This window comes from Sebastes fasciatus, chromosome 2 (genome assembly GCF_043250625.1).
Source record: "Sebastes fasciatus isolate fSebFas1 chromosome 2, fSebFas1.pri, whole genome shotgun sequence".
Lineage (NCBI taxonomy): Eukaryota > Metazoa > Chordata > Actinopteri > Perciformes > Sebastidae > Sebastes > Sebastes fasciatus.
Window position 1 is genome coordinate 27,160,642 of NC_133796.1, and position 23,305 is coordinate 27,183,946.

Below are 23,305 nucleotides of genomic sequence, written 5' to 3' on the forward strand. Positions count from 1 at the left end.
AGGCAATGGGCTGTAAACACCAGACCGCAAAATTTCACCTACAGCATGAGGTTCAGATAATAGAAGATTGGATTCAATATTATTTTCATTGCAGGATATGTAGCTACATTTATAACCTAGCTCTTGTTAAACTAACGTCAACAAGCCTCTTGTGGGTCTGTCCAGTCTTGTGCGGTGGTCTGTTTTTAATGGATTATGCAATGGTCGGCTCTAGCTTAGTCTGGTTCTACTCAGGGCGTTGGATAAGATCAGTCAGTTCCAGTAATGTTGAGTACAGCCCAGTCACACCCAGCCCAGCTCATTCTTCGCCTTTCATCCCTCGGCCACGGGGTGAAAAGTGGCCACTGCGCTTCGTTTATATGCTTAGCTCTGATATAGAGGTCATATTTTTGTTAAAGTGTGGCTTTGAATAGCTGGACCACTTCAGTCTGAAAAATGACACACCTATAATTGGTGCATGGGACAGAATACCCCTGGATAGAGGGATGACCTCTCCTTAAACACAGCCATTCTGCACATTTCCAGGGAGACTTAGTCCTTCTAAGAATAGACATAATGATGATACCCAACAGGAGGGTGAGGCATTTGAAAAAGGGAGTACATTCTCTGTGTATTAAGACCGTGACCTTTTAAATTCCCCAGATTGTGATCAGCCTCTGTGAGTGGGATAGCAATTCTAGGGATGGGACTGTTGTGGTTAAAATCTCCAGTCTGTAGTTTGAGAGCTGTGCACCAGATGTGGCCTACCTTCCACCGCTGATGCCTGACTTAATAAGTCTCCTAAGTCCTTACAAGCTCTCCCCACACTCTCAGGATGCAGAGATTTCTAAAAATAGCCTCTAAATTCAGTCACCCTCTGCCAGCCAAGTGGAACCTCACCTAATTCATTTAATCCATCTGTTTAATTTCCTTGATAAAATGATAATGTGATAGGGCTTTAGCAATCAAAAGGGACAGATGGGCCAAAACCAAATTATTAAATCAGTTTTTATAATTTTTGTAACACTGTGTATTATGTTAAAATAACCCCGTATTTGATGTCAGGTATTTTATGTCACTTCTGTATTAGAAAAAATGGCACTTTTGTGATCTAAATCTGGGAATACCAGAGAATAAATAGATAGTTTAGAGGGATCAGATTGTGAGAGAAACCTGCAGTGCTTTGATAGCTTTGTTTACAGCATGTTTATGCAGAACAGATGTGAAGACACTGTTATTCTTCTGCATAATACAACAAGACATTGACACTAAAAAAAATCAGTTTGCATCCTAGTAGATGTTGCGTCGACTGGGGCCTTTGTGTGCGGTGCCTGCGTGTTGTTCATTCATTGCCACTGAGCATTGCAGTCATGGAGTAGCTGTGTTGTCTTAACCCGGTGTATCACTGTAATGTAACTCCCCAGTGGGAGTGTGTTCAGTGGCTGCTTTTGCTCTGCGGCGTGTGTCTGCTCAGATTCTGTAATGAGAACTGCAGGAGAGACGTCCCTCCAGGCCTGGAGCCAGTCTGGACACAGTTAGCTCACAGTAGACAATAGATATCGCACACACAGTCAAACATGTCCTGCAAAGAGGGATAGTGAGAGAAGAAGGTATTCACCAATGATGAGAAGTCAGAAATGTCTTTGTTTTCCTGTTATAGATATACTGCACACACTGAAGCAAACACTGTTTAGTGGAAAGACAGGTCTGCTGCAGTAAAGTGTACTGCGCTATACAAGCCTGGACACCCTCAGGGCAAAGATTCTCTGCAGCAGAATTTACCAGACTAATCAGATTTCTTCCCATACAGTACCTCCTGTATTTTTGCTTAGATATGATGACTTTATCATTTACCATTGTTCCAAACCCCAAAGAGTAATGTAATGTAATCAAAGGTCTGAACAATAGATTTGTCTAGTATTGTCTCCCAGTATGCTTTACAGAGCATTTTTCAGCACTGGGATAATTTGATACATTCCTCCACAGTCATCCTGCTGACTTGAGCTTCCCAGTGTTAAAACACATCTTTGTTTTTTCATGTGTGTGTGTGTGTGTGTGTGTGTGCACCTTAGGATTGTGCAGTTAATCAAATTTAATTTTCGATTACGTTTTCGGCTTCCAACGATTATGAAAACAAGATAATCAACATAAAACGATTATTGTGCCGCCATTCCATTTTGCAATGACACTCTTGTGCTCGCTGTGCCCTCTCTACCTGCGAGGAGGGACGGAGCTCCCTTCTACCCGGTGCGACTGTCAACCGTGGTGGACTGTCCTCAGTGCGGCGATGTGTTGTTTACTATGCTTTGTTGGTGTGACTTTTTGGCTGGACCCCAGAGGGGCAGCCCTACACACGCAAAAGTCTGTCAATGACTGACTGAGTGATGAAGTTACAGGATTGGTCGGCCGAGTGTTGGAGTTTCCTCATTGGCCGTTGCCCCTTCAAAATGAAAAGGCAGAGAACAGTCCTTTATGCAAATGAGCCCGTGCAGTGTTACACATCTGGCTCACGAAACTTGGACCAAGCTGTCAAACTAGGCGATCTAGTTCTAAAAGGAAACGAGACTCAGCCGTGGCATAGCCGATTTCTCACTTAAAATGTTTTCAGAAATAGATTTTGGTGGATTGTTTAGACGGAATAACTGAAAATTTATGAGCAGGCCGCCTTTTTGTTTCCTGTTTCCATCAGGTGCATTCCATGATAGGGTACGTCACGGCTTGAACGGCCAGTTGAGTGGAGCAGCGCGTCAACTAGCGTCCTCCCGGACCTGGTGGACATGTACCGCTAGATTTAACATTAAAGACATGACCACTGACTATTTTTGTAACAATTTAGCCACAAATTCACAGACTGACTAAACACGGTCCAGACATATACTCGGTTGTTTACTAGAGCACAAAGTTCTTCATAGATCTAGCCTCTTCATTTTGCTCTCAAAGTGCACCAGATTGATGCATTTAACTTTAAATATTAGGCTACTACTAGGCTATTGTCTTTCTAAATGCATGATGTTTCCAAAGTCAATGAGTAATCGTGTTTGTGATCTCAATATTGACCAAAATAATCATGATTATGATTTTTGTCGTAATCAAGCAGCCCTAGTGTGCCTGTGTGTGTGTGTGTGTGTGTGTGTGTGTGTGTGTGTGTGACGGACAAGCGTTGGGGGTAGAAGGAGGGTATTTAGTGTTTGGATGACATAATATTGCCTCTGACATGATTGTGTAAGGGGTTTAGACGTGTTTCACAGCATGAGGGTTAGCTCAATCCGATTGTTAGAGGATCCAGTGGCTGTTTATCTGCCCCTCTGTTTTTGGACAAAGGCACTGGCAAGTGACATGGCTTTCATGAAACGGTATCAGAAAACAGGGATTACCCTGGTTCAGATAATGTAATCCGTAAGGACACAATGCAATTCAACTACGCCTGTCCTGCTTTGTTTCTCTACATTATAGAGAGCGTATGGTAAAACAACATGAAGACACTGTATCTTAACATACTTCCAGGCCTTGGGTTGGACGTTTCATATTTATTATTATATTAATGTATTATATACTGATATAAATGTCATTATATTTAAAGAAGAGATAGATGAGAACAGTTGTGCTTGAAGTATTGAGCTTAATTACTCTGACATCCAGCTCTTAAAGTAGGTGTCTCCCAGGAGCATGTTATTGATTTGCAGAAATTGCAAATATTGATCCACAGAATAAGCTGCGCTGCCGTGTTCACCTGTGTGCTGGCCCTCATTAGATAGTTTACCTCCAGCCTTTACACCCCCTTTTGCCATTACACCCAAGTGGGATGTCATCAAAGCTATCTACCTCTCCTCTATCACCTCTTCTTCTACCTAACTACCCACCTACCTACCTGCTATTTCCATTATTTCACAGGGTGGACACCAGCTCCATTACAGCAGGGGTCGGCAACCTTTTTGTTATGAAGTGCCATTTTTACGTTTTCTTGTTCATCAGTGTGCCATATCAACATGACACCACATCAAAATTAAAATCTCCAACAGATCTATAATTTATTCCATCCATATAGGCAACGTGCACAGCAACATTTAAAAAAAAAATTAAAAAAAATTCTCCCATAATCAGGACATTGTAATTATAGGCTTTATGAGAGCACTATAAAAGAAGGCTGCCGTCCTCATGAAAACAATCAATCTTTATTAGTCATTTCATTTTTGTGTAAGTCCCTGGATTTTTGTTTTAATAACAGCAAAAGGTGAACTGGAATTTCTGTCTCTTTAATCTGATGTTGTCGTGCGTTGTCTTGTACAAACATATTTAGAGTAGCCGTCTCTGCCTATTTTTTGCCATGCTCCTCTGATGTTTGATTTATTTTCGATGTTGCGGGATTACGGGGTTTAGAGATCAAACGGATAATCTGATCATGAACATATGCAATTTGTGTCTGTGTGTGTGTGTGTGCGCCTCTCTGCGTGCGCTCAGGGGAGTGTGTACGTAGTATGACAGATTGCCTAACTTTGGCTGAATCGGACGGAGTCACGCTGTGGATCATTCATTTGGTACCACCGGGAGCTGACAGACGTTTTGAGCTTGAAGACGAAGAAAAATGCTTGGAGTTAGTCTAGCAAATGATGAGGGCTGCTGCATGGGGCTTGCATTGAGAACCTGCAGGTAGGCCATCTTTTGTTTTGGTACACCTGCTCTATGCATTGTATCCGTTTGTGACCGACAGGACTGCGTTTGGAAGGTGCACGTGGCGAGGTATAGATGCTGACGGTTTGGTCTGTTAAACATTACTGCAGCTGTTTTGCTGCACAATGCTTAGACCTTTGATAGAGTGAGGGCCTCTATCTTGGTCTGTTCTTTTGTAAAAGCTCTTCTAACTAGTGACTAGGAGGTCTTTTAGCAGAACAAAAAGCTGACTATAACTTTCTTCACTTTTTGTTTTGCAACCCGGCATACTTGGGTTCCTTTTTTTTTTTTTTTTTTTTTTTACTTTTTATGATTACTGAGGGTGATTGATTGTGTTCTTCTACAGACAAAGCTGTCATCTCCGACTGACATCTGTGCTGCAGGATTGCTGCAGAATTCAGGACAAGCTGCCTCACCATAAATTATCTTAAAGACCTAAACAGCTGCATAAGTAGGCACTTCACATGGATGTACACATGCACCTATAGGAAGATGGTTGAGAGGCTCTGTGCGGCGATCCACCATCTCCATGCAGAATCAGTTTTATCACAGGGAGGATGCTGTGGCAGTTCTGACAGTGTTCTTTTTATGAATATCAATTGATAAATGCAGTTACATGTAAGTAAGATACAGAGCCTGTTTTCCCAGAATCCTCTCCTGTCTCCTAGCCTGTCTCCTCTCCTCTTCTGATTTTGCTTTGGCACGCATCAGAGAAATAGTTGAGAAACATATTTAATCGGATAGGATGAGCTGTCTGCTCTGTAAACGCACGTGTGCACGTGTATGTGTGTGAATATTGAATAATCTTCCTCCATTGTAAACAGAGATGGTCGTGATGGGGACATCTAGGGGGATGGAGAATGGTTAGGATTGCTGTACTTCACTACTGCATTGATAAGAACAGCTATTCTTGATCATCAGTTTCATTTGTAAATGCCACCGTTTAAACTAGTTGATGCACATTGACGACATTGATGACAACATTTCTAAAATAAAAATGGTGCAAATGTTAACATTTTCATAACAAATCTTTTTTTTTTCTTTTAGGTATAAAGTATTTCCACTTACATGCTGCTTCTACATTTCAGATGCATTGACTGCAATCTAGGCTGCTTATTGACAGATCTCTGCTTTTTAAATATTTTGACCAGGTCATTGGAGCTAGATTTTTAACCTTTGCTCTATCCTCTTTGAGGATACTTTACACTATGTATTTATCATCACTCCTCCCATTTAAAGGACCAATATGTAATATATATTTATTGTATTGAATCATAAAATGACCATCAGAGATAAAGGAAACATGCTGAATTGAAATACTGGCTTCTTTGACAACAATGCTACAGCCAGTATGTTCTCCTTTTGAAATTTCCATTACGGTCCGGAACGTCTGTTTTTGTTTTGGGCCGCTGTGATCCCGTCCACGGCCCATTTCAACACCCCGTTGCCATATATATGAAACAAACTGGCATGCAAACGCAGCCTTCTGCAGCTATGGAAGCAAGCAAATGAACTGGATCAACAGAGACATTGGTTAACGTTACATTCTACCCGACCTGAAAAGCCACAGCACATCTCTCTGTGGTCCGTGTGCAGCTGGGTTATCAAGGCAGCGAGTATTTGAGACACACAGCCGGTGAAGTGATTCTGACTTCTGCTGGTGGCCAGAGGCTAATGCGGTCGTGTCTAGAAGGTAACCCTCAAATTGCGGAAAAAATTTGCGCTAACTGCTATCAGTCACATCAGAGGAGCAGACGGCCAACAGATCCAATGTTTTGAATTCGGATTACCCATTTTAAATGCTAGCTGTCAGTGCTACACATTGTTCTTTTAAGACATAGAGATAAGATGACAAATTCTGCAGTTGCTCTCTATAACAACTAAAGTAAACGTAAAAGTGGCGTCCCAATTTCAAGTATTACTTTGTAATTGGTTGTTTTTTGCCTCTTGAACTTGAACATGACATCATGGAACACTTATTTTCATTCTTTACCTTTGTACACCATGTGACGGCAAGCATCAGAGCACAACAAAGTCTGCCTTTGTTGGCTTGATCTTTGCTTTTTCCAGTTGATGGGCAGACTCGATCCGTTATAGTGCTCTGCTGCTCTCGGATGCTGTGTGTGTGTGTGTGTGTGTGTTGTATTTGGTTCGAAATTAGATAGAAGATGGGGAACAAACCTCGTATTTCCTTCTAATATCACAGGATGTCTCCGACTTTGGAGGGAATTATGTATTTGGTTCCTAAGTTACCCAGCTCGTGGATAAGGATAATGAGGTAAAGTGGCAGGAGAGAGGACCCAAAGTCTCTTTATCTTGTCTGATTCTTTCTTCGTTGAACCTTAATTTTTATTCTGCTGACAGTGCGATGATCATTTTGCTAGTTAAGCCTCCTACACATGGGTGGAGCCCCCTGAAGGGATTCAAGGGTGAGTCGGTCAAATTCAAATGAATTACTACTTTAGTCTCTTTCTTGGGGATGTTAATAAAAGTTCAATCAGTAACCACCATTTCACACTACATTAATGGTCTTCATTGGTGCATTTTATTAGTAATGAAACTGACTGTTTTTTAGATATTTGGTGATGTTGTTGCCTGTGAAAGAGATATTCTCTGCCAGTGTTTTACATCCTACATAAGGTTTTGTTTTGCAGTAACGTCCCTTGGTCTCTTTGTTTTGTTTAGCCATATATGACAGTACATTCCCACTGGTCTTCCCTGTCCCGAACATGCAGTTTTCAAGCCCTCCGTCTATCTCCTGCCTGACATTTTCAGCTTTAACATTCCCCTGCACTTCACATCCCCTCCTGTCCTGCATTGCACAGTTAAGTGATTAACTTCGCAATGTGGGTTGGACTTTGCATTTTTACACTCAAGCAGATGTTCTAGCTATTTAGCCACAGGAAAGAGAGTGTGCAGTGTCAGGTTTTAAAAAAACAAACAAATTTAATCCACTTTGCCAGTTTAGATGTGATACTTGATATTTGATTTAATTGTTTTGGGTAGATTTGAAAGGGCCATTTTGTTTGATGGTTGTGATTCCTGTGTGTACAGCAGTCTCAGACCTCATTAGACTGGCAAATGAGGACTGTGCTTCAGCGCATCTGAATGGCTGGTCATAGCACACAAATTACATTTTGGAAATCATCCATGATGCAGATGCAGCGGAATGAGCTGGGATGTCTTCCTGGCTGCCTGCCCATCATTTCATCATGTCAGTAAGAGAAGAGCTGTGTCAGCGTGGGAAAGGCAAGGCAAGAAATGATTTTGGGTTGAGACGGAACATAATTACATGCATTTGATTACATTCATTCTAATTAGGGACCATTGCAGATCATCCAGCCTGCTGTGCTGACTGGCAGTTGCTCGTCGTGCTTCATTCTAGTCAGGTTCCCCTCACTGTGTGTTTCTATTTACGAGACTGCTTCTGTCGAGACGTCCTTCATCAGGACTGACTTCCTTTTTACGTGACCTGGAATCATTTGCTTGAACCCAGAGACCTCATTCTGCTTTCCCTGGACTGACTTTCCTAGGCCGACTAACTTGCCTATCATATACAGTAGCTACAACTTGCCAATGCTCGTCTGCCACAAAGGTCAGATAGAAGAGACGGGTTAGAGCCTTCTGTTCAACAGTGCACACATTGATAGGCATTACATTTATTTGAGAAATTTGACACTCCGTCTGGGATTCCGTGTTTTGCAAGCCCACCGGCCATTCAGGCGTAAGTTGTCCCCCCGCTGGGCCTATGCATCAGGGAATTACTTATTTTTAAGATGTTATTTAAACTAAAATGTGTTATTAAAGTAGAAAACTCCTTTAAGGAATATAGGCTCTTACACACCAGGGTCCTGACAAATAAACGACACAAAAATGCGAAATACTCTATATGTAATATTATATAATATTATATGTCTAGGGCTTTTTTTGTGAAAGGTAAGATTGGAAGGAGTGGATCTGGTCTGCGCTGCCTTAGTCAAGGTTGAAAGGAGAAATAAAGTTTGCTCTCCTGGTTCAGTGTACGGAGTCGCTGTGCTATTGTTTCATAAATATAGGTACAACTCAATCTGTTCCTCACAACCTGATTGGTTGATACCTTTATTCGCGGTGCGAAAGCTCAGAAAAATCACCCTTGGTTGGAAATAAGTGACACTTTTTTTCAGAGTAATATCCACGTTGTGTGTGTGAAAGTACACATGACAAAAACAATACCCCTAGCGAATAATTGAGGCCGTCTTTTTGGCTGTTTTGGATTGGTGACGTTATCTATAGACACGCCTCTGCCTCCACTCTTAAACCGTTAGATTCAGTTTATCACTCCGCCTTAAGATTTATTACCGGTGACGGTTATTCTACTCATCATTGCATTTTGTATGAAAAGGTTGGGTGGGCCTCTCTAACATGTCAGGCATTGGTTTCTATTTATTTATAAAGCCCTTGATGGCAACTTGACATCAAATATCACCTCCTAATTAAATTGGTCCTGTAGTCATTATTTGACTCGTTCAAGTGATTGTCTAACACTTTAAGTCCTGCGTGCGAACACTAAATTTGGGGGAAACTGCTTTTAGTGTTTTTGCTGCACACACTTGAAGCATATGTGTATTTATTATTTCTTAATTGTACTCTCGACATCATTAAAAAGGAGGGCATGCCCTCAATGATTCCTCGGGACTTAAATAAAGGTTTAGTGAATGAATCAACTACTGTAAAAAAAAAAAAAGAAGACAACTAGGGTACCAGTCGAATTCAACAATTTGGGACTCTTGTCTTTTCTTCTGGCGTATAATACACAAGCTCCTGTTCTTTAAATGCCCCTTTAAATCAGGATTCACTGCTTTTTCTTAAGGTATCACTAGAGCTAACTACTTGGCAAAAATTGAAGATTAACATCTTTTTTTTTTTGCTATAAAAGGTTCTCCCTGTTCCTCCTCTCCTATTTTTCTTTATCATCCATTATCTACCATAGCATGGTCTTTGCTGTCAAATCCAATTTGCAACCTCATATTTTCAGTAAGTGGGGCCTGTTAGGTATCACTGCTTGTGAGAGTGTGTTGGTGTAATGACATTAATAGCACAAATATGCTTAGTTCAGCTAAGCATATTTGCTGGAAAAGTGCTACCACAGTAAACAAGCTTTTACACTGATGAAAATGCATGCTTTAGGTGGGATTTTGAGTACTCGATGGTCCGCCTACATTTTGACATGACAAATAGGCAGTGGGCAGCCTCCGGGTCTGAGAAATGAATCCAATGCTTTAAGTGCCTTAAACTTGCATTATTTCTAACAGCCAGCAGGGGGCGACTCCTCTGGTTGCAAAAAGAAGTCTGATTGTATAGAAGTCTTTGAGAAAATGAGCCTACTTCTCACTTGATTTATTACCTCAGTAAACATTGTAAACATGATTTTATGTTCTCAATCACTAATTTCAAGTCTTCTTCAATACAGCATGATGTTCATTTAGTAAATGATGGTCCCATTTAGAGTCAAATAGACCATAAAGCAGGGGAGGCTTTAGGGCGTGACTACCTTGTGATTGACAGGTCGCTACCACGGCGTTGTCCGGTCTGGGTGTTGTCCGTGTTTTCTTCTTATAATACAGTCTATGGGTGTAGGTGGCGGACAAATAAGAAAAACCCTGCAACATGATAATGGGTGAGAAATTACGGACCATTCAACACTTGATTCTTGACTTGTTTATGGAAGTGTTTTCAACACTGTTTTGTAGAATAAAATGTTACCATTTTTTCTTAGGGCCACATTGTTGCTATGATTGTAGAAGTAGAGGGTTTTAAAAAAACAAACAAACTGCTATATCAACGTGTAAAGCAGTACTGCAGTGTGGGCAGTAACAGGACGGGCATCTGTTGTCCTGCTGAGTGCTGACGCGTTGCTTTACACGACCTACCTGTACTTCATCTTTCATGGTCAAATCCGTTAGTGTCAGTCACTGATGTACATCTCCTTCTGAACTACAGTGGTTGAAAGCTGTGCATAGCACCTATGGAGCCTCTGGAGAATGGAGGTCAAAGGTCACCATGTTACTTCTTATTAAGCTGTGTTCCCAAAGTGAGTGACTCATGTTGTCATGTCATCTGAGGATGGATCAGACCTTTGATGATAAAGCTTGACTCAGTGCTGAGGAGGTGTGTCTGTATGTCTGTGTGTGTCAGTGAAGGGAGGCAAAGTGCCTTTGAGCCTCCGTTATTGATGTGCTGATCACAGTGGGAGAAAGACTGGCATGAGAGAAAAGAGACATTGACTATTCTCATTTCATGAGTTTCAGAGCTGGCTAGAGGAACGATTTGAATAGTTTCCTGTCAGCTTATAACCTTGTCTAATTGATTAGACATTATAAGATGGACTGTCAGAAAATTATCAGTAGATGAGCTCCACTGAATATCCATGTGCAAGCAAGGGCTTACAATTGAGATTAACAGCATGCCCTGATGTGCTTTGCAGACTGTCTCTCATCTCTTTTGCACCGTGAGGTATGGGATGCTTTTGCTGATTGTGTGGTTTTGTCTTGGTAAGAGATAGTTTGCTTTGCAAAACTTTCCCTCCCGTAGCTTTTCAGTGCCCCAAGAACAGATTTGCCAAGCTAGATGAAATGTCAGAGCTTTCAAACCAGCTATGCTGATGTGATGTTTAGAATTACACAAGGCAAGATTTTTATATATGAAGTTTAATCAGATTAATTCCAGATGCAGCGCTGCAATAGAGACGAGCATCTCTCTATATCCTGACAGTAGTGCGTGAGACAGGTAATCTGAAAAAAATCATGTGCCTCTGTGTCCTCCGGTGCTCCTAATGGCATCTGCAAGATTTCACAGACCGGAGGAAAACAACCAATCAGAGCCGAGCTGGAGCCTGCCGTCTCTGAGCAGCTGTCAATCACTCGTGAACTCCGTCCAAACGGTCAAACTAGGCAGCGCTGATCAAATATGAATCAATATTCTGTTACTGTAATGCCTATTTCTCACATCAAATGTTTTCAGAAACATCTGGTAGTGTACTGTTTAGCTGTGAAATGAGAAAGTTTGTGACGCGGCAGCCATGTTGTGATCAGTTGAGGAAATACCGAGCACCGCCCACCAACCGGAACAAACTTTCTAATTTTACAGCTAAACAGTAAACTACAAGATGTTTCTGAAAACATTTGAGGAGAGAAATAGGCATTATAGTAACAGAATATTGATTCATATTTGATCAGCGCTGCCTAGTTTGACCGTTTGATCAGAGTTCGCGAGTGATTTACAGCTGCCTCCGCTGAGCAGCCAATAGGAACGCTCTCTCTCTCTGAAATTACCTGTGATTGTCCAAAGTCAAAAACTGTTTTCTATTGAGTTATATGATCTTATTACTCTTGGTCTTTTCTCTTCTTTTTGTCTAGCTTTCATGTGACCTTCCTGTTTGCTAAAATTAGATTCAACACAATGTTTTAAGGCTGTTATTGACTGCCACAATTGACTTTGTTGACGCCCATGGAGAAGCTGCTGCGGATGGTTGGTTTTTCGCACTCTTACAAATAAAGCAACATTTTAGTAACGCCTGGGTTGAAAACCATTGAGGCAATTTTTTACCTATTTCAAATTTCATTAAGTGTGCAACAGTATCAAACATCTTATATCCTTTCCCCCTCCTCACACACACTCAGACATTCTCACCCTTCAGATTATGACAATCCTTGTTAGCACAAATGAAAAGATGAAATAAAGATGACTCCTGGTTGCTCTGGGTCATCATTATTCAGTGAGTAAGGTGCAGGATAAATCTGTGGTATTAAATATTGACCTGAAGCTGCAGGGGCCCTTCATTGATTTATTCTCCAGAGTAATGCTCTCGCCCCAGAAAACTTCCTAACTTTTTCTTTGTCGCAGCCTATCCCCGTCGCTATTGATCCCTGAGATAAGTGCTTTTGAAAGTCACTTTATTGTCATGGTTGGAGGCATTATAAAACCACAATTTCTTTGATGAATTACTTCAAATCACCCTTTATAAATATTTATCAGTCAGCTAAATTTGTGCCAATGGAGCAAAGGAAGTGCTGATGTGCTCACAGTCCTGTAGGGATTTCAGGATCCATCTCTCGCTGAGGCCATTTTCTCTCTCGCTGCAGGCAGCTGCTGGAACAATTTCAGGTTTTAACAAGTTTATACAGTAACAGTGCAACCAAGAGCAAACCTTCCTGTGTACAAGATATCGATTTGGGTTTTGGGCTCTTTGTGAAGCCTGTGTTTGTACTCTGGAGTTAACCCTCTGAGACCCACTTAGACTGGTTTTTATCTTTTTTAGGGGGAGACAGCAGGTCAACAGTACACACATAGAAGTCACATAGAAGTGGTGTACATCATCTGAAAGCTGGGAACCTGAAGATTAATGTGAGATGCAGCTCAGCACTGTGTGTCAAGTTGTTCTAGTCATAAATCTGTACTAAACATTAATTAATTTATTAAAATAAATTGTAAAAGTGTATAAGGGCTACACTTATATCTCATAAGCTGTTGCAGACATTTTTAGGTTGATACCACTAAATTGAACCATTTTCGAGAATCGATAAAAATGGTCAAAAATCCCTCCAAAATATCACATTAAGACACCAAGACCTTGAGGATCAGTATAGAGAAAGCCATGCTGTGATTTGGTTTCAATGATTTTATTTCTGCAAGAATGTTTTGGCGATTGGATGGCAAGTACCTCTGTTGTGGAAACTGCTCAGAAACCCCCTTATTGTCATTATACCTAGGAAAGCCACCCATCCTCTGAATGCTCTAGGTCTCTAGTTTGTGGTTGTAAAGTTTCACGAGGCTGTGATTATCCTAGAGGTCACCAGAGGTCATTTTATACAGAGAGGTCAGGTTTATAAAAATGGTCTCACTACAATGAAATGTCTACTATGGAGACTAACATCATCACACATGAATACAGTTGGACTCATTGGATCCACAAGAATCTCAGCTGTCAAGTGATGCCCAATTTATGTAAATCAAGACTGTTTAGGAACCCCAATACGCAGAAATATTCAAACAGACCATTTTAGTATAGGCAAAAATATCACTATTACACTGCATGTATATAACTGCATGTTTTTTGCCCCAAACTGCATGTGATTATTATAAAGTGGGCATGTCTGTAAAGGGGAGACTCGTGGGTACTCATAGAACCCATTTTCATTCACATATTTTGAGGTGAAGTCGGTTGCGAGGGTTCCAATTGTCCTTTTTGCTGTCCACTTAGAGTTTGAAAAATATAATTTCCAAATGAGCTGGCATGAAATGAGATGTAACTGATGAGCAACACCTATTTTTTATATACTTAAGTGTCTGGACCAGGAACCAATAAATCAACATTTTCACTCAGAGTGCTGGTTCTTTATCAGAATTAGTTTCTGTGCATGGGGAGTAGTGTTTCCTTGCATCCTAATTCGGTATTATTGGACCAACACAGGCTTTTCTTGCATTCACTGCCATGCAATTAGCTGTTGCCTTGCTTATGTTTTGGAACGGCACGGCCTAAAGGACCGTTGTGACTACAATGAAATGTGCTGTGTCAGAACTGTGTGTGCGTTGAATGTTAATGAGGTGACAGCTCTTTCAATTTGTGCCAAACCTTCTGTCTGACAGGGTTTACAGACACTGGCACCTGTTTCTGCTCTCCATTTGGGCCTGTTTGAGCCTGCCTTTGCCCAGCGCTGCTTGAGTGGTTTGCTGGATGGCTATAAAAGCAAAACTTCTACCAGCGTTTTTCCTGTTTCATTGATGCTATTTTACACTATGCATGTGTAGAGAGGCACAACTGTTCACCAGTAGGGCTGTAATCACTGTGTCGTACTATCAACTCAGCCTGGAGTTGCTGCAGTTGTAAACAATGAAGATGATGATGATGATGATGATGATAATAGTCAATGAGTGTAATCACAGGGAAAAGCCAGTCAGTCAGTGTGATATGCGTTTCCCTCATTTCCATTCTGTGTGACGGTGGAATCTCACAATAACTCTGCCGGGATAATTCCTCCACAAATGCCAGGGAAATGAAGCAGAGCGAGGCTGCTGCAGTGCTCTGCTATGAAACTGATAAAGGTCAGTCAACATGTGCAAATCCTGCTGCAGAATGCTTATCTCCTTAATGGCTCCCTGTGTCTGGATACTGAGCACAAACTGCTGTTATTAAGGCTTAATTAATTTTGCCTGCCAGGCCTGCGATGCTACAGGGTGCTTCTGGTAGTCCATGATATCTCTCTCTCTCTCTCTCTCTCTCTCTCTCTCTCTCCCTCTCTCCCTCTCTCTCCCTCTCTCCCTGTCACACATGGGTGGGGTGTCGTACACGTAGAAATGACTGTCATTACAGAGTTCAGTATTGGTTCATGGCACCTCATTTAACCTCTCATGTGTTGCAGTCCTTCTTTGATTTGCTTTTCTCTTATTCTTTGGGTTTTTCAGAAGCATATCATCTGAGCATTAACAGCTCCCTGTTATTAATGAGACGTTCGTCACAGATAATTGAATTGGTCTGGAAATGAAGTCAACAGCCCGACTAAAATAAACGATTTCCGTCGTGTTCTCTGGTGATTAGAAGAATTGCGCAACATTGATTTGTGTCTTGGCTACAGTGTGAGGCCAAATACAGGCTACTCTAGGACATTTATTACACAAAGCTGTTTCAAGAGATGAGTTGTAAGATAGAGTTGACTTGACATCACATTAATGGCAACTTATACATAAAAAAATATTCACATTTAAGAAGCTGGAATCTGTTTACTCTTTTTTATTAAGAAATTACTCAAACCAATTAATTGATTATCAAAATAGTTGGCAATTAATCCAATAATTGATTATCGTTGCAGCTCTACTTTATATATATATACAGTATACAGGAGTGTGACCATAAAATAATTATTGAAGTTCTTAGTGGTTTATTACAATCAGTACATATCAGTAAATGTGCCAATTAATATTTTTAAAAATCCTTTGTTAAGTGTTGATTCTTCTTCTTCTTGTTCTTCTTGTTCTTCGCTCTTACTGGCTGGTCCTTGGCTTTGCGTGATTCCTCCCACTTGTTGAGTTTTCAGACACCCCATTGATGCTGTGATGCTTTATTACGAAGGCCACGTGGGGGGAGACAAGAGGCTCTTATTGCTCGTGTTCACAGCACTGAAAATAATTGCTTGCTATAAGAGCACCTGTTACTGGGCTTCCCTGTGGGTCGAAACTTTTAATTTAATTTTTAGTGTATCACATTGTTTGAATGTATTTAAGAGAGAGGTGTCATTGAAGTAAACAGCTTCTAAATTGAATATGTGTGGGAACGGAATGAAACATAAGCTTGGGGGCGAAACGGCAAATTGCTGCTTTTATAGCTCCCCAATCCTTGGTTGTCAGATTCAATATTTATACCACATGCCACAGTATGTTGGTACCACCTGCTCCTCTGGGCCGCATTCCTCAGGATTAGTGCCAATTCCCTCTAAGCAGAAGTCAGAGGTCAATGTCACTGTTAAACCAGTGCTTCAAAAAGTAAACACCAACAACCATGAGGTGCCCTTGAAGAAGTTCAAGTGTTTTATCTGTTTTACAGGTTGCAATATGTTTCTAGATGCTGGTTTAAATACTCAACTAATTAGTATAGATTGTGGATGACTTGGCCTGTCAAAGGAGGTTATCATACAGATCGAGAAAAGCTAAATTACCATCATGCCCTCTTGTTATTACTTTAGTTACAATGCTGCCACTCAGAGGATACTAGCGGTACGCCTGGGTGACAAACACTAACCAAAATCCATCCAAACATACAGCAGCTTCATTAGTAAAGGAAGTTTGACAGTTGAACCGACTTGAACAGAGTAAAAAAAGACGCTTTTCACAATACTAATAACAGTATGTCCACTTCAACAGCAGCTACATAACTTACTATTTCCTCGGAAGAGATGCTGTTTATCAGATTCTGGGAAAGAGGGGGTGACAGGTGGAGAGAGGGACGTAGAAAATGGAAAGGGAGGAGGATCTGATAAGCAGCTGAGGTATCCCCTGATGGGAGGGAGTTAGATCTCTACTATCCACCCAGCAAGCGTGGGGTGAAACTGTCAGACAGCACGCTTTGAGCAGGAAAAAACATAAAGAGCTCCCCCTCCCGCTCTCACCCTGCTGGCTCCACTTTACTCAGCTCTTTGCGGTTGCCAGCTGCTATGAGAGACCCTCTATGCGTCTTCCTCCTGCCCTGATAATGCCAGGAGGATTTCCATGACCTGCGGCAGCACAGCGAGTCTAGCAGCTGATTCACTCTCACAGCAGGCGGGACCGTCTCCACTGTGTGCATGATACAGCAGTGCATAGTAAGTATAGCAAACGGAAGCAGAGCGATCTGCGCTAGTAGTGGGGACAGTTTGGGGAGTTTTCTATTTCTTCTAAAGGGAAGACTGTAAGGTGTGAGCTCATGTCTTTGATGTGTGTTGTGGAGCAGTTTGTAACTTTCTATTGGTGTGTGAGAGAGAAAGAGGCGTTCCTGACCCGGGTGCCCCCGCTGCCAAGACTTATCCGCTGTGTTGGACAGGGATTACTCTGAGCCTCTTGTTTTGCTGCAAAAAAAATTGGTATGGTGTGCCAGGGCTGAAGCGTGGACTCCAGTTGTTGCAGCATTGAGAGAGAGAGAGAGATCTTATGGTTTGAGCTGCAGTACTACTGTTTCTGCACATTTCTTCAGAGAAGCTTTTGCTGAAATCAAAACTCAGGTTGCTGCTCTATTCTCAGGTTACTCATTATTCACAGTCAAGTTTGCCCACTTTACATAGTGGGGGTGTAAGAAAATATTGAGTATCGCGATATAATGTATGTGATACTGTATTGATTCTCAAAAAAACACTGTATTGATTTTTTATCAAGATGAACTCAGTCAACACTCAACAAAGAGATGCATCCTCTCAGTGTATGTGTCCTCTCAAAGTAGTGCTATGATGTTACAGGGACTGTGATACATGCAAATGCAGATTCTTTTCTGATCGCATAAAAAAGTAAACTTTTTTAAACTCAGATGCATATGATGGTGTGTTCTTTATACTATGACAGTTTTCCTAAAATTAGATTAAAACAAAATAGCAATATATTGAATCGTATCCCCCGTATCATGATATGTATTGTATCGCCAGATTCTTGCCAATACACAGCTCTACTTTACATCAAACTAAACTCAGTTTATAGAAAGTCCTTAATTTGCTGATGTAAGGGTTTATACATACGGATACAGTTTGTGTTTTTGCTTTGCATTTGGTAGTTTATACCTTACAGCCACCTCTGTTATCAGCTAGGGTTGAACTCAAGTCGTGTTTACATTGTGATAACACTTCTACTGTACATGTAAACACCTGCCACATTAGGAAAAGCCCTCTTGAGCCTCTCCGCGTTTAGAAATGCCAGTCATTCTTTCTCCTCTTTATCTGGCCTGATGGAAGCACAAACTCTACTTGACCTGATGATGGTTGGTGTTTTGGGGCCCTCTAACATGCTGGTGATGAGAGGCAGCGCCTGTTTTTGGAATGAAAATGTTATTTCCCTGAGTCTAACATAGAACTTCTCTCAGGATAAGTGTTGTACTGTTGCACAACATGTCTCTGCTGAGGAGGAAATATGTTGTTGATTCTTCCATCTTTTGATCTGCTGAATTATTGATAATTGTCAGCGTACGCTACCAAAGAACACATATTTACAAAAACGCCTGTGCCTCACTGCTGTATCGCTATATGAGGCTACTTACTGTATGGTGGCAGTGGATTTGTTTTTACTTACTTGTTACATTACAGTACGCGCGGCTGTAGTATAAGAAAGTGGAGCATTGATTCTCAAAGTGGGGTCCGTGGCACTCTGTCAGAGGGTCATTAAAATAATTTGCTATAAATTATAATAATTGTGCTGTATCATTAAAAAGTACATGTCTACAGATGGGGACCATTTGCACCAATAAAACAAGCATATTGTGTCCATATCTCCCACCCACATTAGCTTTGGGCCAAAAGAAACTCTGATATGATTGCGACACACAGCAATAAGTGGAAGCACTTACTGAAAGTCAGCTTTAGACTCTTTCTACACTATGAAACAGGTCTGAAGTATTTAGGTTGAAAGGCTTTAGAATACAAATAGTTCCAGTGGCATCTAAGAGTACAAATGGTAGTAAGCATTATGCTTAATTGGTGTTACGATTATGAGCGGGTCCTCGGAAAATATTCTCCCCTGTGAGGGGTCCCTAGCAACAAGTTTGAAAACCCCTCAACTAGAGTGATATTTTTATTATGATCATACTTATTTTGAATTTGAAGATAAATAACCTGAATAAAAACTACACCTATGTATTTTTCATTAGATTTATTTACACATTAATAAATACATTTGGAGGATGAGATGTAAGTAACAACTTGGTATTACTTTGTCAATGTTTACACCGTATCCTTAAGATGTTTTTGCCTCAAGAAGCACAAGTTATTGATTTAGATCTGCTGTGATTGTTAATGATTCAGAGCTCTCAAATCAATGTGCAAAGTGAAGACGAAATGAGTTGTTGTGATCTAAATCATCTTTCAAAAAGAAGCAGAGGTGATTGCAAGGTGTTTTTTTGTTTACCTCATATAATGTTTTATATGATGACAAACAATCCATGATTTATGTAGAGTCACTGCACAGAATCATATTTGGGTAGATACTAGCTACTACTGGCTGGCTCTGATAACAAAGCTGTTTCTCCTCCAGTACATAATGTGGAAGGCGGTGTGTGCTATACAGCAGCTCCTCTGCAGCAGGAGTTCATTTTCTCCTTTGGGACAATATTGTCACAAGCGTTGATGGAAGCTAGTTTTCTGCAAACAAATGGACCTACTGTGCTGCAGTGTTTGTACTCCAACCGGGGATGCTGCAAATTCTGTGACAAATAGTTCAGAAGTAATGCGGCTAAAACAAAAGCCTCAAAGAATGCAGAATCCTAATTAACAGGGAGATGCTGGTGCAGTGCTGTAGGAGCCCAGTGCATCTCAGCAAATTATGAGTTGTTACCAGCAACAAGCCTGGCCAAGCCTATGTATGTGTGTGTGTATATGTATTATGTGCTGTTTTTACATGAATGTAATGATTGTTTATATTTGATATTATGTTGTTTGTGTGTGCAGAATCACTCAGCATTACTCCTGTTCAACACCCCCTCTGAACTTTTCTGAAATGTCATCTCATAAATCTTTCCACCCCGCTCAGTTAGTCTCCCCTCCCTTTGCTGCATGGTGATGCAGTGAGGCACCACTTTCTGTTTTGGATCCTTCTGCACCTTTATAATACTGAAGTGTTGCAGCTGTCCTTCAGAGGATTCACACATTACTGCTGGATACATAGTCATTTATTTACCCATGGCACACTTTAAGTTAGGATAGTGTAAACATGTTTATCTTAGTTATGTCTTTATCTGTACCCATGTGTATGTGTATGAAAAAGCAGCATACAGCAGCAGTATTTACTCTATGGCTTTATTGCACACTTGTGTACAGTATTTCACAGCTTCTGTTGAAGAATAGTGTTGTGATTCTGCTGTAACAGATTGTGTATGATGGTGATGGGAGAAGATAAAAAAAGGGTTATGGGGAATGAAATACAACACTAGCAAAACGCCAGGCTTGAAAGCACAACACTGCAGTTCAGTGTGTTATCACACACGGTCAATCTCTGCAGTTTTTCAGCGAGCCTGAATGGGACGAAGACGACAGCAAATACATTTATATCTCTAGTCCTGATACTGCAACCTGATATCACGCCAAAGTGTGTAACTGACCCGCCTGTCCACCAGAGGATGGCGTATCCGTGTCACATTTTGCCACTCGGAGGTGTGAATATTACACATGTGCATGAAGGTGTAGTACCAGCAGGGGGCAACAAAAACTATTAGTTAGGTTTAGGAAAAACATCATGACTAAGTAAAATACGTACGGAAACAATGTGACATAAGTACAGAAAACACGTCACAAACACCACTAACGTAGCTTACAAAACAAAACACCGGTCTCCTGGTTAAAAGTCTTGTGTTTGTTGGACCCATCCTCCTCCCCTCCCGCCCGCCATAAGCGGTCTTTCTCGCTTTTTATTAGGGCTGTCAAAGTTAATGTGATAATAATGCATTAACGCAAATTCATAACACCACTAATGTCTTTAAAGCATTGATGCAACTTGCGAGTTTATGATTGTAGGGGGCTCAGTTTTAAAGCTAGAGAGAAGATATTGGTGTCAAACTGGGAAACCTAAGGAATCCATTGGGACATGGGAACCACGTCATACTAGCTTGTCAAGAAGGTCCAAACTTATGCTAAATTTTGGAGAGGAAAAACTGGCATGGCCATTTTCAAAGGGGTCCCTTGACCTGAAAACTGGTTCTATGGGTACCCACGAGTCTCCCCTTTACAGACATGCCCACTTTATGATAATCACATGCAGTTTGGGGCAAGTCATAGTCAAGTCAGCACACTGACACACTGACAGCTGTTGTTGCCTGTTGGCTTGAGTTTGCCATGTTATGATTTGAGCATATTTTTTATGCTAAATGCAGTACCTGTGAGGGTTTCTGGACAATATCTGTGATTGTTTTGTGTTGTTGATTGATTTCCAATAATAAATATATACATACATTTGCATAAAGCAAGCATATTTGCCAGCTCCCATGTTGATAAGATTATTAAATACTTGACAAATCTTCATTTAAGGTACATATTGAACTGATAAAAATGTGTGATTAATTTGCGATTACTCGTGACTTACTAGGGACAATCATGCGATTAATCGCTATTAAATATTTGAATCGATTGACAGCCCAACTATTTATTCAACGTCACTAGCCCTGAGCATAGAATATTTACGCAGATGCATTTACATTGCAGTCAGTACAGACTACATGGTGTACAAATGACACACCACAGGCTGCATACTCAGACAAATGGCTGTTTCCTCACTGGCTACACCTGAGTAGAGAAAACACACAGGCGTTTGCTGCTAGATATTAGTAGTAGTGCTGCTAGATTCTTCCATAACATTACACTGTATAATGTCTCTACAGAAAAACAAGTCTCTGAAGCTCCACATTTTTATATGTGCATGTGCATACAAACTAAAATTGAAAATATCCAAGATTCACTAAGGATCAGAAAGCCAGCAGGATCTCGAGGGCTGTGTCACAGTTTGAGGGGATGATGGATGGCAGTGCTGAGCACCAGTGGCAGCAGCCGGAGAACCAAACACCTTAAAGGCCCTCTGCAGTAGTGGGCTTTTCTGTAAATAATGAGAGAAACTAAATGAAATAGAAAGCCAAACACAATGAATGATTGAAGCTTAACCAGCCTTGATGGTTAGATGATAAAGTCCGGCATCGGATAAATACATCTGTGATTAGAATCTCTTTTTGTATAAAGCATAAGAAACATCAAGTAGCTGAGATCAATTTGACTATGCTTCCATGTGTCATACAGTAGGACTGTTGTGGTGAAGGAAATTCTCCTGCGGTAATAAGGATTTGCTCAACAGCGCAATATGCGGTATTATTGCCATTTTTTTTGCAAATAGACAGAAACAAAGTTTTAAAACTAATTAAATACTTGTGTATTATTAAATGCAGAACACAGAAGGACAATGGGGTGCAGCGTTTTTTCAGCTGAGACGCTTTGGTTGTGGACCCGCCGGTCTGTGTGTATTAATTTCTCCTACATTATTGTTGTTGTTCAGCACTATTACCCTCCTCAATTGTGATTGGACGGCTCGGTAAAAAAGTGAGCGCACTGTTTTACCCAAAACTGACCGTTTTTCAACTCTCTGCAATTGTAGTATAGTGTAAATATGAGATGATCCCATTGCAAAGAATTAAAAAAAGAAAAAATGTGAACATAGTGGTTGTGGTGGTTGTTTGCAATCCCCTACAGTTGGCCTGTCAATAACACGGTATTGCAATATTGCGGTTATTGCTACAGCCCTATCATACAGTGTGTGTAGATACTAAATATTTTCTAGGATTTAGTTTTATTTTGTTGTAGAACTGCAAATGAAATAGCCCAAATCTTGTCCATTCCTAGTCACAAATAAATATACGATAGACAACAACAACAGTTAGGGCATAATATTTCACTCCTCTCGACAGCAGCACCACAAGCCACTTGTCTGATTCTTATTCTGTCCTGTGACACTAACATGCGTTTATGCTCTAGTTAAAGCAATGAATGGCCCCATCTAACTGTAATCAATAAAGCCTGGTGAGCTGGCTACGGGAGAGTGCTGAGCCCTACACTTTGTGTAAAAGAATATGTGGTTCCTGACCCGGCTGCTGCAGTGCTGCCATAGATTTCTGTTTTACAGGTTTTGTGGTTTTGTTGCAACCTCAACCAGCAGCTAAATAGAAGTATAGATGTGATCATGCAGCAGTATGAATAATGACTTGATACTAATGTTATTATTTTTCTCCCTTGGTGTTGTTTTCTCTCCATCCTCCCTCTTTTCAATCTCTCTCTGTTCTGCAGCCACAACCAGAGGGCTGCATCGTTTCGGCACCCTGTGACCGGGCAGATATCCCCAGAAAACACAGAATACACACTACAAGACAGGTGAGTCGTCGTTTTTTTTTATTTCCATGGAATGATGCATATCCTGCATGCTTAAAGGT

The 23,305-nt window shown here is 40.9% G+C and overlaps 1 protein-coding gene across 14 annotated transcripts in view; it reads left to right on the plus strand.

The window, feature by feature from the left end:
• The window catches only part of plekha7b (pleckstrin homology domain containing, family A member 7b), a 99,249-nt gene that overhangs the window by 30,163 nt on the left and 45,781 nt on the right, over window positions 1-23,305 (plus strand). For 13 of the 14 annotated variants that reach the window (XM_074616576.1, XM_074616534.1, XM_074616551.1 and 10 more), the window contains one exon: window positions 23,163-23,246. In XM_074616576.1, coding sequence (XP_074472677.1) covers window positions 23,163-23,246 — 84 coding nt within the window. Of the gene's footprint in view, window positions 1-16,856; window positions 16,977-23,162; window positions 23,247-23,305 lie in introns of those variants that run through there. The other variant, XM_074616621.1, reaches the window with a different exon arrangement.